The 17,174-nt window shown below is 41.5% G+C and overlaps 1 protein-coding gene across 3 annotated transcripts in view; it reads right to left on the bottom strand.

The window, feature by feature from the left end:
* Positions 1–17,174, bottom strand: part of LOC106577456 (sodium/potassium/calcium exchanger 2) — a 184,137-nt gene that overhangs the window by 83,320 nt on the left and 83,643 nt on the right. For 2 of the 3 annotated variants that reach the window (XM_014155447.3, XM_014155450.3), the window contains exons 3-4: positions 8,432–8,473; positions 1,393–1,501 (exon numbers count right to left, since the gene is read on the bottom strand). In XM_014155447.3, coding sequence (XP_014010922.1) covers positions 1,393–1,501; positions 8,432–8,473 — 151 coding nt within the window. The remainder of the gene's footprint in view (positions 1–1,392; positions 1,502–8,431; positions 8,474–17,174) is intronic. The other variant, XM_014155448.3, reaches the window with a different exon arrangement.

Below are 17,174 nucleotides of genomic sequence, written 5' to 3'. Positions count from 1 at the left end.
TGTCTGCCATCCAGGACCTCTACATCAGGCGGTGTCAGAGGAAGGCCCTAAAAATTGTCAAAGACCCCAGCCACCCCAGTCATTGACTGTTCTCTCTACTACCGCATGGCAAGCGGTACCGGAGTGCCAAGTCTAGGACAAAAAGGCTTCTCAACAGTTTTTACCCCCAAGCCATAAGACTCCTGAACAGGTAATCAAATGGCTACCTGGACTATTTGCATTGTGTGCCCCCACAACCCCTCTTTTACGCTGCTGCTCCTCTCTGTTTATCATATATGCATAGTCACTTTAACTATACATTCATGTACATACTACCTCAATTAGCCCAACCAACCAGTGCCCCCGCACATTGGCTAACCGGGCTATCTGCATTGTGTCCCGCCATCCCCCACCCGCCAGCCCCTCTTTTACGCTACTGCTACTCTCTGTGTTTATCATATATGCAGTCACTTTAACCATATCTACATGTACATACTACCTCAATCAGCCTGACTAACCGGTGCCTGTATATAGCCTCGCTACTGTTATAGCCTTGCTACTGTATACAGCCTCACTACTGTTATTTTTCACTGTCTTTTTTACTATAGTTTTTTTATTTCTTTACTTACCTATTGTTTACCTAATACTTTTTTTGTTTGTTGAAATTGCACTGTTGGTTAGAGCCTGTAAATAAGCATTTCACTATAAGGTCTACACCTGTTGTATTCGGAGCACGTGACAAATAAACTTTGGTGGTTATTAGGGGGATGTACAGTGCGTGGGCCTTTCTGTTCTTTCCATGTGTTTGATGCCATTCCATTCACTCTATTCCAGCCATTATTATGAGCCGTCCTCCCCTCACTAGGCTCCTATGGGGTACTGTATATGTTCACAGAGACCATGTCTGAAATAACAAGCAAAATTCTGCTACAATAAATCACAATATAAATTATAGGGCCGAAGCCACAGGTTTAACCTGGAATGTTATTTACAGCTCTCAGAGCTATACTGTAAGCAAGTGACTAGAAGTACATTATGCTACTGTACTGCTCTGAGTGGGATAGTAGTGGATAGTGCTACATTTATGGTAGAATGAAGACATATCCATTTCACAGCATCGGAATATAGGTTTTATGGTGTGTTCTATATTTATTTATCAAATAGCCATGAAGAACATGATTCTATTAGAATCCATCTAATTGCAAAAACGTATGTGCAACAACTCAACCTCTCTCCATTGAACGTTGGTCGAGTGACAGAAAGTCCTGGGTTAACCTGAAGAGGACCAGGATTATGAACACCCGTTAACCTTCTGGCACTGTATGGAAGTGGAACCAGGCAAAGATAAAACCAAGGCATACCATGTCGCTTTGTGTAATCATTAGTAGCAAGACATGTTGGATAACTGCTTACCTTCACTGAGTGGGTCCAGTGTGTGGATCATAAGCTGAAAGATGCTGTTTCTCATCAGGCTGTTGTGCAGGGAGGCTGAGCTGCCACCTCTCTGGAGCCGTGGCCTAGCCTGCAAAAGGAGGTCAACGCTGTCAAACAAACAATGGCACCATTACACAATCCTTTCAAGTCCTTGGCTGTTCCCCTAAGGAAATACCTGAAGGACAAAGGCTTGTGGCACCTGGCCAAACGACTGGACAGTATTCCAGCTGTGACAAAACTAGGGCCTGTAGGACATGTCTTGTTGATAGTGTTGTTTAGAAGGCAGAACAGAGCTTTATTATAGACAGACTTCTTCCCATCTTAGCTACTGTTGCATTAACATGTTTTGACCATGACAGTTTACAATCCAGGGTTACTCCAAGCAGTTTAGTCACCTCAATTTACTCAATTTCCACATTATTTATTACAAGATTTAGTTGAGGTTCAGGGTTTAGTGAATGATTTGTCCCAAATACAATGCTTTTAGTTCTAGAAATACTTAGGACTAACTTATTTATTGCCACCCATTCGAAAACTGTCTGCAGACCTTTTTTAAATGTTGCAGTGATTTCACTCACTGTATTAGCTGACGTGTACAGTGTTGAGTAATCCGCATACATAGACACACAGGCTTTACTTAGAGCCAGTGACATGTCATTAGTAAAGATTGAAAAGAGTAAGGGGTCTAGACAGCTGCACTGAGGAATTCCTGATTCTACCTGGATTGTGTTGGAGAGGCTTCCATTATAGAATATCCTCTGTGTTCTGTTCGACAAGTAACTCTTCATCTACATTAAAGCAGGGTGTGTAAATCCATAACACATACGTTTTGCCATCAGCAGACTATGATCAATAATGTCAAAAGCCATACTGAAGTCTAAAACAGCTCCCACAATATTTTTATCAGCAATTTCTCTCAGCCAATTTCTGTCAGACTCTCAGCCAAACCTCAGTCAGTCATTTGTGTTAAATGTCCTTCCCTATAAGCGTGCAGAAAGTCTGTCAATTTGTTTAATATAAAATAGCATTGTATCTGGTCAAACAACATTTTATCCAAAAGTTTACAAAGGCTTGGTAACAGGCTGAATTGGTTTGCTATTTGAGACAGTAAAGGGCGCTTTACTATTCTTGGGAAGCGGAATTACTTTTGCTTCCCTTTAGGTCTGAGGGCACACAATTTACGTACAGGTGAAGTCGGAAGTTTACATACACTTAGGTTGGAGTCATTAAAAGTAGTTTTTCAACCACTCCACAAATTTCTTGTTCACAAACTATAGTTTTGGCAAGTCGGTTACGACATCTACTTTGTGAATGACACAAGTAATTTTTCCAACAACTGTTTACAGACATATTATTTCACTTATAATTCATTGTATCACAATTCCAGTGAGTCAGAAGTTTACATACACTAAGTTGACTGTGCCTTTAAACAGCTTGGAAATTCCAGGATATTATGTCATGGCTTTAGAAGCTTGCGATAGGCTAATTGGCATCATTTGAGTCAATTGGAGGTGCCCCAGTGGATGTATTTCAAGGCCAACCTTCAAACTCAGTGCCTCTTTGCTTGAAATCATGTGAAAATCAAAAGAAATCAGCTTTGACCTCAGAAAAAAGAATTGTAGACCTACACAAGTCTGGTTCATCCTTGGGAGCAATTTCCATACGCCTGAAGGTACCATGTTCATCTGTACAAACAATAGTACACAAGTATAAACACCATGGGACCACGCAGCCATCATACCGCTCAAGTTCTGTCTCCTAGAGACGTACTTTGGTGCGAAAAGTACAAATCAATCCCAGGACCTTGTGAAGATGCTGGAGGAAACAGGTTCGAAAGTATCTATAGCCACAGTAAAACCAGTCCTATATCGACATAACCTGAAAGGCAGCTCAGCAAGGAAGAAGCCGCTGTTCTGAAACCACCATAAAAAAGTAAGACTGCGGTTTGCAACTGCACATGGGGACAAAGACCACACTTTTTGGAGAAAAGTCCTCTGGTCTGATGAAACAAAAATAGAACTGTGTGGCCATAATGACCATTGTTATGTTTGAAGGAAAAAAAGGGGAGGCTTGCAAGCCGAAGAACACCATCCCAACCATGAAGCACGGGGGTGGCAGCATCATGTTGTGGGGGTGCTTTGCTGCAGGAGGGACTGGTGCACTTCACAAAATAGATGGCATCATGAGGTAGGAAAATGATGTGGATATATTGAAGCAAAATCTCAAGACATCAGTCAGGAAGTTAAAGCTTGGTCGCAAATGGGTCTTCCAAATGGACAATGACCCCAAGCATACTTCCAAAGTTGTGGCAAAATGGCCTAAGGACAACAAAGTCAAGGTATTGGAGTGGCCATCACAAAGCCCTGACCTCATTCCTATAGACAATTTGTGGGCAGAACTGAAAAACCGTGTGCAAGCAAGGAGGCCTACAAACCTGACACAGTTACACCAGCTCTGTCAGGAAGAATGGGCCAAAATTCATCCAACTTATTGTGGGAAGCTTGTGGAGGCTACCCAAACGTTTGACCCAAGTTAAACAATTTAACGGCAATACTACAAAATACTAATTGAGTGTATGTAAATTTCTGACCCACTGGGAATGTGATGAAAGACATAAAAGCTGAAATAAATCATTCTCTCTACTATTATTCTGACATTTCACATTCTTAAAATAAAGTGGTGATCCTAACTGACCTAAGACAATGAATTTTTTACTAGGATAAAATGTCAGGAATTGTGAAAAACTGAGTTTTTAAATGTTTTTGGCTAAGGTGTATGTAAACTTCCGACTTCAACTGTAGGCTTAGATTGAAGATATAGCAAATAGGAGTGGCAATATCGTCCGCTATTTTCCGCAGTAAGTTTTCATTCAAGTTGTCAGACAATAATGTTTCACCTCTTCCACACTTACTTTTCAGAAATCAAAATGACAATGCTTGTCTTTAATAATTTGGACAGTTATACTTGGATGTGTAGTGTCGGCATGATAGAGCTGAGTTTCCCTTTTTGCAAACTCCAAAGCTTTTTACTATCAGTCTTTATATATTTTATCTTTGTTTCACAGTATAGTTTATTCTTTTTTTTCAGTTTAGTCACATGATTTCTCAATTTGCAGTACGTTTGCCAATCGGTCGTGTAGCCACACTTATTTGCCATTCCTTTTACCTCATCCCTCTTTTTAATTCCTCATCAATCCATGGGGATTTAACCGTTTTTACAGTCATTTTGTTAATTGGTGCATGCTTGTTAGTAACTGGAATAAGCAATTTCATTAATGTGTCAAGTGCAGCATCTGGTTGCTCCTCATTACACACCACAGACCTGCAAATATTATTTATATCCTCTACATAGGAATCACTACAAAATGTATTGTATGACCTCATGTATTTACTATATTAGGTCCAGCTTTTGGAACTTTGGTTTCCCTAGATATAGCTACTATATTGTGATCACTACATCCGATGGATTTGGATACAGCTTTAAAGCAGATTTCTGCAACATTAGTAAAGATGTGATCAATACATGATTTAATTGAATTCCTGTGTTGTTTGTAAATACCCTGGTTGGTTGACTGATAACCTGAACCAAGTTTCACGCATTGGTTACAGATTGAAGCTTTTTCTTGAGTGGGCAGCTTGATGAAAGCCAGTCAATATTAAGGTCACCCAGAAAATATACCTCTGTTGAAAATCACATACATTTCATATATATTATCCGGAAACTGACTGTTAGCACTTGGTCTATAGCAGCTTCCCTCAAGAATGGTGAGGCTGGTGAACCTGTAGCCATATTACTTCAATAGTATTTAACATGAGATGCTCTCTAAGCTTTACAGGAATGTGGCTCTGTATATAGGCTGCAACACCGCATTGGTGTTTCTGTCTTTTCTGTAGATGTTAAAGCCATGTATTGCTACCACTGTATCATTAAATGTATTATCTGAGTGAGTTTCAGATAGTCAGAATATGAATGTCATCTGTTACTAGCAAGTTATTCATTTCATAAACCTTTTTTTATTTTTATCACTTTTCTGGAATGCTAGATTTTTTGTATTGCTTTACTGGGAAGCTTATTATTATTTACTGTATGTTTGAGCTGATAGTTCAGGGTGAGCTGCACACAGTGGACTTCCTACTAGGGCACACCACCTCAGTGCTAACAATATAATGCTGGTTCATAGACACATGATTACTGTATACAATAGATATAGGATCGACAGAGGCATTAGTTGGAGGGACATAAAAGTTACTTTCATTGTGACTGCCAACACACCTGGGATTATGTACATTTTCTGCAGCATTACTACAACTCACCATTACAACGGTAGGGATTATTTGAGCTGCGGTTGAGTCATTGATAAGTCCTTGTCTCAATGCAGCCTTGAAATGTGTGGACAGAGTCTAGGAGCGAAGATGATTTGGATGGACGCCGTCATTCATGTAGAGCATCTTCTGTTTCCAAAAGGTGTCAAAGTTATCTACAAAAGATATTCCAACAGAGCTACAGGAAACGTTTAGCCAGGTGTGTAATGCTAGTAGCCTGCTGAATCTTCCACACCCACGGCCCAACGTTGGTACCAGACCTGAAATAATTGCCAGCTTTTGGGAATTCTTCAGAGCTAGCCCTCCTTTAAAATACATTTTCAGCAGTTCGGAGTTAGCCCTCCTAGACCCCACATAGACTATGACTGTGTCAGCTCCCGGCAGCTGTCGCAGAATGTTCGGAAGCAGCCTTGTTATGCTCCAGGATAGCAAAGGGTGTTTGCCCCAGGAACTGAGATGTTTCTTTCCATAGAGCTGCCGATGACGACAGCTAGTGCAATGGCTGATGAGGTCCGGCCGTTCTTTCGCAAACCTCCCGAGGACTGAACGGTGGTGGGACCCGATGGACCCAAGCCAGCTGTAGTATACGTCGTGGATGATGAATGAGATGGAGTATTAGACTGTCTCACGGTCTGATGAGGGGGCACTCTGAGGATCTGAACCTGAGGTAGAAGCCACAGGAGAGGGAGACAGAACATCCGATCTCATATCAGAAGCCCCCAGGGAAGAAGGCGCCAGAACCTCTGGATTCAGGGCAGCGAAGCTGTTTCTGGACTGAGTCCAGTCCGGGCTTAACTTCGACAAGGAGGCCCCCGTTGCCAGAGGTTGCTGTTTTCGACTTCCACTGCGAGTGACATATCTCCATGACTGGTTGGTAGGATTGAGAACAGGAACATCCACCAAGTCATTCAGGAGCATCCTACTAACTCCATTCTCTAGGGAAGGGGAAGACTCCTTCGGGGAGGGATCCCTGCAGAGTACCGGCCAGTCGGCTATGGAGAGCCGACATGGCAGTGACACTTCTACCAGGCCAGAGCGATGTTCGGCTACTGGGGTAGAAGAGAAAGAAAATGTAGGCGGCCGTGGATTCCCCAGTAGCTTGTGTAAGTCTGCTACTTGTTTGCTAAGAGTAGCCACTTTGCCCCTGTAGTCCTCTGCAAGCAAACAGTTGCTATATTGAAAGTCTGGGAGGTCTACATTGCCCCGTAATAAAGCAGAATAAACACAGCTCCTGTAGCGTTGAATACGTTTGTTAGCGTCCTCCGTTTGAGGCTACAGGCTAGCTAAGCTAGCTGGGCTTCCTTGTCCCTCTACTTGACAGGGAATTCTCAACTTTTCTCAGAGAGAATTACACGGCTATTAAAACTGTCAGGCCAAGGTAAGCCTACACCAAACACACAATTAATGTGAATGTTTGTAAAATTCCAATGTGAAAAATGTATTGTAACTCAGGCTAGTAAAACACGTTTCGTCAACAAGGCTGCATGGGATTTCTGTTAATGCAACTCTATGCAGCCAATGGCAATGTCCGCTTTAGGTACAGTATATTGTCAGGAGCCGCTTGTGGATTTGACAGCTCTAACGCAGTTCCACCTCCAACACAGAAATCAAAGCCCTTTCTGACAGGTCTACTGTGCCCAATACCATAATCTTTAATGAGACTCTGTTGCATATGATTCACCGTTCATCCTTTGCATGAAAGCCACAAGCTAAATGTAAGCTTAATTCAATAGCAGCTAATGCTAAAACGGGCACAGGGCCAGGGGTATCACACAGAATGCACCACTCCATTACAGCTAAAGTGGTCATCATGATATCGCCAAAATAGCCCAAATAGCCGTGCCAAGGTTACTCTGGTGGTTTGAGCTGAACTTGAGATATCTGGGATATCGGCCACCGTCATAGGCGTCAGCTGTTTTGAGTGTGCCCGCTTTGGCTGGCCTGTGGTGATGCTTCGGCCCAATCTGGAGGTGTCAGCTGTTAATTCTCAAGGCCATATGGTTGTGAGCGGTTTGGGACGCACAAGACTGTCTGCGCTGTTTGTTAAGGGCATAAGGATGCAGCTTAGTGGAATCCGCTGAGACTTCTCCTTTTGCTGTTCAAAACAGTTTTGGGGCCTTTTTGGACAAAATGTAAAGTAAATATTTCATTGTTGCCTGTTTTGGTTATGAAGGACTTTTAGCAAAACACTCTCTGATCAATAACTTTATTTTTAGTATTTTGGATATATTAACTGGTCTTCAAGTGTTTGAAACTGTAGGCATCATTGTATAATAACTCACAGTAGCACTAGTGACGTACTGAGAGAGTAATATTTGAATTGCAAAGACAGACCCGAGTGGATCAGCGGTCTAAGGCACTGCATCTTAGTGTAAAAGGCGTCACTACAGTCCCTGGTTTGAATCCAGGCTGTGTCACATCTGGCCGTGATTGGGAGTCCTATAGGCCAGTGCACAATTGGCCCAGCGTTGTCTGGGTTTGGCCGAGGTAGGCCGTCATTGTAAATAAGAATTTGTTCTGACTTGCCAGTTAAATAAAGGTTCAATAAAAAAGTTTTAAGACAGGGATACTACAGGCAGGTTGGACCCATAAAACAGAGAACGCATGGTACTTGAGTACAGTATGGAAGGAGAGAAAGAAGTTAGACTAGCCATATAGACACAGACATAAACATAGACAAACCAGACAGGACCTACCGACAGCTTGCTCTCATCCTCTGGTGCCCCGGGACTCACAGCCTTCACATCGAAGAAAAGAGAGAGGGAGAAAGAAAAAGAGCACATAGATGTGAAGCATGCCTTACAATCCAGAGACAGGCAGATGAAGACAGTAGAGAGACATTAGTGTCGTAGTGATGATGATTTGACGAGAATGGATTCAAGAGACTGACACCACTGCAGTGCTGTGTCTACTGTATGTCAGTCATTATATAGCTGACCAAGGGCTCCTGATTAAAAATGTGTTTCTCAGCAGACTCTTGAGATTTATCAGACACATGGAAAACCACTCAAGCTATTCTTAATCCCAAGCTATAGGCAAATCCATGGGGAAAAAAGGGGTTAAAGGTGGTGTTGGCTTTGGGGATGACCAGTGAGATATGCTGGAACACGTGCTACGGGTGGGTGTTGTTATCGTGACCAGTGAGCTGAGATAAGGCGGAGCTTTACCTAGCATAGACTTATAGATGACCTGGAGCCAGTGGGTCTGGCGACGAATATGTAGCGAGGGCCAGCCGACTAGAGCATACAGGTCGCAGTGGTGGGTGGTATAAGGCGCTTTGGTAACAAAACGGATGGCACTGTGATAGACTGCATCCAGTTTGCTGAGTAGAGTATTTGAAGCTATTTTGTAGATGACATCGCCGAAGTTGAGGATCGGTAGGATAATCAGTTTTACTAGGGTAAGTTTGGTGGCGTGAGTGAAGGAGGCTTTGTTGCGGAATAGAAAGCCAATTCTAGATTTGATTTTGGATTGGAGATGTTTGATATGAGTCTGGAAGGAGAGTTTACAGTCTAGCCAGACACGTAGGTATTTGTAGTTGTCCACGTATTCTAGGTCAGAACCGTCCAGAGTAGTGATGCTAGTCGGGCGGGCAGCAAACGGTTGAAAAGCATGCATTTGGTTTTGCTAGCGTTTAAGAGCAGTTGGAGGCTGCAGAAGGAGTGTTGTATGGCATTGAAGCTCGTTTGGAGGTTAGTTAACACAGTATCCAAAGAAGGGCCAGATGTATACAGAATGGTGTCGTCTGCATAGAGGTGGATCAGGGAATCACCCACAGCAAAAGCGACATCGTTGATATATACAGAGAAAAGAGTCGGCCCGAGAATTGAACCCTGTGGTACCCCCATAGAGACTGCCAGAGGTCTGGACAACAGGCCAGATTGTGTATGTGTGCCATTCAGAGGGTGAATGGGAAAGACAAAAGATTTAAGTGCCTTTGAACAGGGTATGGTAGTAGGTGCCAGGCACACCAGTTTGTTTCAAGAACTGCAACGCTGCTGTGGTTTTCACGCTCAACAGTTTCCTGTGGTTATCGAGAATGGTCTACCACCCAAAGGACATTCAGACAACTTGACACAACTGTGGGAAGCATTGGAGTCAACATGGGCCAGCATACCTGTGGAACACTTTCGACACCTTGTAGAGTCCATGCCCAACAAATTGAGGCTGTTGAGGGCAATATTAGTGTTCTTAATGTTTTGTACACTCAGTGTAAACTCAACTCATATTACAACCCGGATCATTCCCCCAACAAAGTTTGTTTTAATCAAAGTAAGCACCCTGACAATAGCCTAAGCACCCTCCTCGTATTTTCTATCCTTTGCCTAGACCTGGACCAATACACGTAACATGCTACAAAAAAAATAGGGAGTGAACGATTTACACAAATGTTTAAATTACCTTTTTTTACCACAAAGATACAGGCTACAATTTGTGTTAACTTCATCGGGAATCGGTGTTCCGTGGGACGGTTAAGCTAATGTAGGGTAATGCATTTAGCATGAGGTTGTAAGTAAAAATAACATTTCCCAGGACATAGACATATCTGATATTGGCAGAAAGCTTAAATTCTTGTTAATCTAACTGCACTGTCCAATTTACAGTAGCTATTACAGTGAAATAATACCATGCTATTGTTTGAGGAGAGTGCATAATTTTGAACATGAAAAGTTATGAATAAACTTATTAGGCACATTTCGGCAGTCTTGATACATTTTGAACAGAAAGGCAATGGTTCAATGGATCAGTCTAAAACGTTCCACATACACTGCTGCCATCTAGTGGCCAAAACCTAAATTGCACTTGTGCTGGAATAATACATTATGGCCTTTCTCTTGCATTTCAAAGATGATGGTACAAAAAAAATACAAAAGAACAGCTGGTTTCTTCTTTGTATTATCTTTTACCAGATCTATTGTGTTATATTCTCCTATCCTCCTTTCACATTTCCACAAACTTCAAAGTGTTTCCTTTCAAATAGTACCAATAATATGCATATCCTTGCTTCAGGGCCTGAGCTACAGGCAGTTAGATTTGGGAAAGTCATTTTAGGCGAAAATTGAAAAAAAAATCCTTACAAATTTGCCTGTGGGATGATTTCAGACAAATGAATGGAATAGTTTCTTATCCATTTATTTTCACCTATTTATTAGTGCACGGAGGCTGTGATTGCCCACTGAATATCAACAAGTAAGACACAGACTAGACGCGTTACCCAACTCTTTCAGAAAATATCAGGACTTGAACAAGTAGGGTTAAATGTACAATACCAGTCAAAAGTTTGGACACACCTACTCATTCAAGGGTTTTTCTTTATTTTTACATCAAAACCATGAAATAATTATTCCAAGTAACAGACACATCTCAACATCAACTATTCAGAGGAGACTGCGTGAATCAGGCCTTCATGGTCGAATTGCTAAAAAGAAACCACAACTAAAGGGCACCGATAAGAAGAGACTTGCTTGCGCGAAGAAACACGAGCAAAGGAAATTAGACAGGTGGAAAACTGTCCTTTGGTCTGATGAGTCCAAATTACAGATTTCTGGTTCCAAACGCCATGTCTTTGTGAGACGCAGAGTAGGTAAACGGATGACCTCCACATGTGTGGTTCCCACGGTGAAGCAGGGAGGAGGAGGTGTGATGGTGCTTTGCTGGTGACATTATCAGTGATTTATTTAGAATTCAAGGCACACTTAACCTGCATGGCTACCACAGCATTCTGCAGCAATACACCATCCCATCTGGTTTGCGCGTAGTGGGACTATCATTTGTTTTTCAACAGGACAATGACCCAACACACCTACAGGTAAAGGCTATTTGACCAAGGAGAGTGATGAGTGCTGCATCAGATGACCTGGTCTCCACAATCACCCGACCTCAACCCAATTGAGATGGTTTGGGATGAGTTGAACTGCAGAGTGAAGGAAAAGCAGCCAACAAGTGCTCAGCATATGTGGGAACTCCTTCAAGACTGTTGGAAAAGCATTGCAGGTGAAGCTGGTTGAGAGAATGCCAAGAGTGTGCAAAGCTGTCATCAAGGCAAATGTGGCTACTTTTTATATTTTGAATGTTTAAAACTTTTTGGGTTACTACATGATTCCATATGTGTTATTTCATAGTTTTGATGTCTTCACTATTATTCTACAATGTAGAAAATAGTAAAAATCAAGAAAAATCATTGAATGAGTAACTTTTGACCGGTACTGTATATAAATTGCATTTGGAAAATATTCAGACACCTTGATTTTTTCCACATGTTGTTACGTTTCATGAGATGAAATAAAAGATCCCTGAAATGTTCCATATGCCCAAAAAGTTTATTTCTCTAAAATGTTGTGCACAAATTTGTTTACATCCCTGTTAATGAGCATTTATCCACCTGACAGGCGTGTCAGGAAGCTGATTAAACAGCATGATCATTACACCTAATTTTTAGGTGTATATAGATTGGAACATACACAGACAACACACACATTGTGCTGGGGAAAACAAAAAGCCACTCTAAAATATTTCTGTCTGTAATAAAGCCCTTTTGTGGAGAAAAACTCATTCTGATTGGATGGGCCTGGCTCCCAAGTGGATGGGCCCTAGCCCTCCAAGACCCATCCATTGCTGCGTCCATGTCCAGTCATGTGAAATCCATAGATTAGGGTGTAATGAATTTATTTAAATTGACTGATGTCCTTATATGAACTGTAACTTAAATTGTTGCGTTTACATTTTTGTTCAGTATAGTTTGGGTAAAATGGGTATATTTTTGTTGTATATACAAGATGCATTTGTAAAAGAGACCTACAGTTGAAGTTGGAAGTCTACATACACTTAGGTTGGAGTCATTAAATCTCATTTTTCAACCACTCCACAAATTTCTTGTTAACAAACTATAGTTTTGGCAAGTTGGTTAGGACAACTACATTGTGCATGACACAAGTCATTTTTCCAACAATTGTTTACAGACAGATTATTTCACTTATAATTCACTGTATCACAATTCCAGTGGGTCAGAAGTTTACATGCACTAAGTTGACTGTGCCTTTAAACAGCTTGGAAAATTCCAGAAAATTGTCATGGCTTTAGAAGCTTCTGATAGGCTAATTGACATAATTTTGAGTCAATTGGAGGTTCACCTGTGGATGTATTTCAAGGCCTACCTTCAAACTCAGTGTCTCTTTGCTTGACAACATGGGAAAATTCAAAAGAAATCAGCCAAGATCTCAGAAAAGTATTGTAGACCTCCACAAGTCTGGTTCATCCTTGGGAGCAATTTCCAAATACCTGAAGGTACAACGTTCATCTGTACAAACAATAATACGCAAGTATATACACCATGGGACCACGCAGCCGTCATACCGCTCAGGAAGGAGACGCCTTCTGTCTCCTAGAGATGAACGTACTTTGGTGCGAAAATTGCAAATCAATCCCAGAACAACAGCAAAGGACCTTGTGAAGATGCTGGAGGAAACAGGTACAAAAGTATGTATATCCACAGTCCTATATCGACATAACCTGAAAGGTCGCTCAGCAGGGAAGAAGCCACTGCTCCAAAACCACCATATGGGGACAAAGATCATACTTTTTGGAGAAATGTCCTCTGGTCTGATGAAACAAAAATAAAACTGTTTGGCCATGTTACGTTCCCCAGTTTCTGGTTTGTATATTTTCATGTAGGTATTTCAGGAAATGGCTTCCTGAAATTCTCCAAGCAGCTGATTGGTCGACCCCATTGCTGATTGGAGAGCTGACCCTGCCCCCTCTTCAGGACGCAGCTGTCTCCCATTAACAACTCTTTCTGAAGCTTTATAAGCCAGTGTTCTGTTCCTCAGAAGAAAGAGATATTTGCTGAGAGAGGAGGCTGAGGGTTATAGTATGTTGGTTGTTAAGACATTTGGTATGTACTGTGTTAGTTGTTGCTAAGAGAGCTTATTGTAATGTTCTGTGTTAGTTTGTTGCTCAGAGAGAGAGCTTCTTTAATGTCCTGAGTTTTTTTCTTCTCTGTTTTGTTGTGAAATTGTTTGTTATTCTGTTTCCTTTGTTCCCAGGGGGGGAAGGGGAAGGCACCTAGGGAGTGCTTAGGCAAGAGGCCCGCGGGCATACATTACCCGTAGTAGTTTGTTGTCTATGCACACTAGGAAAGACCTGGGCGGACCATCCCCTGTATTTTGGTTAGTGCACCAGGTGGTACTAGTTAGGTAAGTAGTGGGTAGGCAGGTGAGGGGGCTTTGATATTTACTTTCTTTGCTTTGGTTCCGTCCAGCCCCTTTTCCCCAAACTTACCGTGCGACGGAATAAATTCCCTGTAAATGGTAATTCTCTGCTTTTTGTCATCCTTACTCACACCTACAGTCCATACCTCTTTCACACCACGGAGAGTTGAGTTGTAGCAGGGTGTTGCGTTCCCTCTTCCTAGAGGTGTGCGTAACAGGCCATAATGACCATTATGTTTGGAGGAAAAAGGGACTTCACAAAATAGATTGCATCACGAGGCAGTAAAACTATGTGGATATATTGAAGCAACATCTCAAGACATCAGTCAGGAAGTTAAAGCTTGGTTGCAAATGGGTCTTCCAAATGGACAATGACCCCAAGCATACTTCCAGAGTTGTGGCAAAATGGCTTAAGGACAACAAAGTGAAGGTATTGGAGTGGCCATCACAAAGCCCTGACCTCAATCACATAGAAAATTTGTGGGCAGAACTGAAACTGTGTGCGCGCAAGGAGGCCTACAAACCTTACATCAGCTCTGTCAGGAGGAATGGGCCAAAATTCACCCAACTTGTGGAAGGCTACCCGAAACATTTGACCCCAAGTTTAAATTGTTTAAGGCAATGCTACCAAATACTAATTGAGTGCATGTAAACTTCTGGGAATGTGATGGAAGAAATAAAAGCTGAAATAATTCTCTCTACTATTAGTTACTACAGTTCACATTCTTAAAATATAGTGGTGCTCTAACTGACCTAAGACAGGGAATTTTTACTAGTAAGTCAGGAATTGTGAAAAACTGAGTTTAAATGTATTTGACTAAGGTGTATGTAAACTTCCGACTTCAGCTGTATGTCTCAATGTCTTCCCTGTTAAAATAAAAGTTAGAATTTTTTTTTAAATGGAAACTGAATTTCCTAAAAAACACAAGTATTGAAATATTGATGTTAATGTCTTTGAGATTAATAATAATCCTAATAGTATGGTTCCTTAAAGCATAGGTTGCAGATTTTGTCATTACATTAACATACTCACTGCATTAAAAATAACTCCATCCATAGCAACCCCTCTAAACATGGAAGAGCTGCATTTCCCACAGTGAAATCTATTTATGTCTGCTTGGGCTGAGGGTTGGTTGGCAAGCAATGCATTGTCAAACCTGTTAAACCAAACTCCCAATATAGTTTTACTCTTTTCTATGACAGGATAGGAGCAGAAGCAGGGAGACTGAGTATAGCAAGCGTACTCAACTACTATCTGAGAATGTCCGGTCACACAAATTTCCTAGGTGGTCCAGATGGATGTTATTTATCAGTGTAGGAATAAACCCCACATTCCAACCCATGCAACCTCAAACTGTTCACACCCCTATTGTTGGCAGAGAGAATATTTTAAAGCACATTTTCTGCAATTCTACACATCTCTTCATGGGGTGGAGAGAAAATGTTACAGCTTTAAACATTTCCTGCAATTCTACACATTTTGCTATGTCTTATGTGCGTTCATATGATCCCCGAGTGACTCAACAAAATCAATGTGGGCCCTGGGGGTTAGATAGCAGGTTAGCCTAATTTACCTACCTAGCTAACATGCACTTGTTGATCAACTGGACATTTCTGACAGGTTATAAATAGCTCTCTAAGGTCTGTCAGTGAATGACAGACAAACTCCCAATGCACAACCAAAACATTAAGTCAGGACCCGTGGTCCGTATTGACCCCATTCTGGGTGCGGATCCAGACTGTGATCTGCTTGTTTAGTATGGCTGGAATAGAGGGAGTAGAAGTGTGAAGGGCTCATGCGAGGATCGAATGAGCATCCCCGTCACAGGGTTCCAACACCTAAACATTTTATCTAACAAAAAGGACTTAGAGCTCCCTTTTAGTCCAGATTCATCAGGACTGAACTACTAAAACCTTCCTTAGTCATTCCATATCTGTTGAATAATCCCTGATTTAAAATAAATCCACTTAAATTCTCTGTACCTTTGTTAAAGGAAACCCAGAGAGGCAGATGGAACAGGAAAATATGCCAGATAATACTGCTTTGCTCATTAAGCCAGTGTTAAATATCATGACTAATAATCACATGGGGAGATTAGCATGTCCTCTGGAGTCACTGTGCGTGCTAATCCCGACAGCTCAGGTCCCAGTTCTTATGTAATGTCACATCAGCATCATTCCTGGAAACGGATTATGGATTAGTATGTGTAAAACAGACCTGTTCCTCCTGTGCAACTTCTGCTATCCATTAAAAGTCCTAAAAGTAGAAGAATCATAGTGATCTGAATTTCACATCCACTCATTCAAATATGAGGGGATTAGCTCGTGAGACAGCAGTAGCCTAGAGGTGAGGGAGGAGGACTTCCGTTTGCTGGTTCAAGCACGGGGCCGGGCGACACAAAAATGGGAACTGAACTGGCAGCTGGAAGGCTGCTGGTCTCTGATACTATGTATAGTGCTCTGTGTTTGGGCAATTAAATGAGGCACTGTGTATTTACAGCATTATCACGCTAGTGTCTCCAATCAATCAATGTCTGTTTGTGTAGTATTTGTAGATTCCTGATTCTACACCTCACTTTGCTTACGCTGATCCTCTCCAACAAACTCAATCTCTGGTCATCGGAAATTGTAAAAATAAGTAAATTAGGGGCAGTTAAAGGGGATAGCCAGTGAAACCAACCATAGAAGTACAAAGAAAATAATAGATAGGCTAATTCAAGATCAGAATATCGCTTGAAAAAAAGTGTCAATACCCCGCTGGGGTGCTTGTTGCAGGTAACAATAATACAGTATGTGCTGCAAAACTATTACAATACCTTACACTAAAAAAATTAACTGTGCAATAGACCGCCATCTGAAGTCAAGAAATAAAACAAATGAAAAAGCATCTCCATAATTACAGACGAATCCAATGACACAAATGGCCAATAGCCTATGTTCTTCTTATTTTGTGTCTTCCAAAAAAGAGCTGGGTGAAGAAGTAAAAGTTGTTCTGGATGTTAAAGTGTATTTACAGTCAGTTAATATTCAACGATGTTGGAAAGTACAGCACAGACCAGTTAATCGTAAAAGTGTGCATACATTTAATCAGGTCATTGATAAACTCAACACATATTACAACCCAGATCAGTGCAAAAGAAAGTTTGAAAGTACCAAACTGATCACTTGTTGGCGATCAAAAATCCTTATTGCCTTAAATTGGGGAGAAAGTTTGTTTCAATTTAAGGCAATA

This window comes from Salmo salar, chromosome 18 (genome assembly GCF_965601325.2).
Source record: "Salmo salar chromosome 18, fSalSal1, whole genome shotgun sequence".
In the NCBI taxonomy this organism is placed as follows: domain Eukaryota; kingdom Metazoa; phylum Chordata; class Actinopteri; order Salmoniformes; family Salmonidae; genus Salmo; species Salmo salar.
This window is presented reverse-complemented; position numbering and strand designations above follow the sequence as displayed.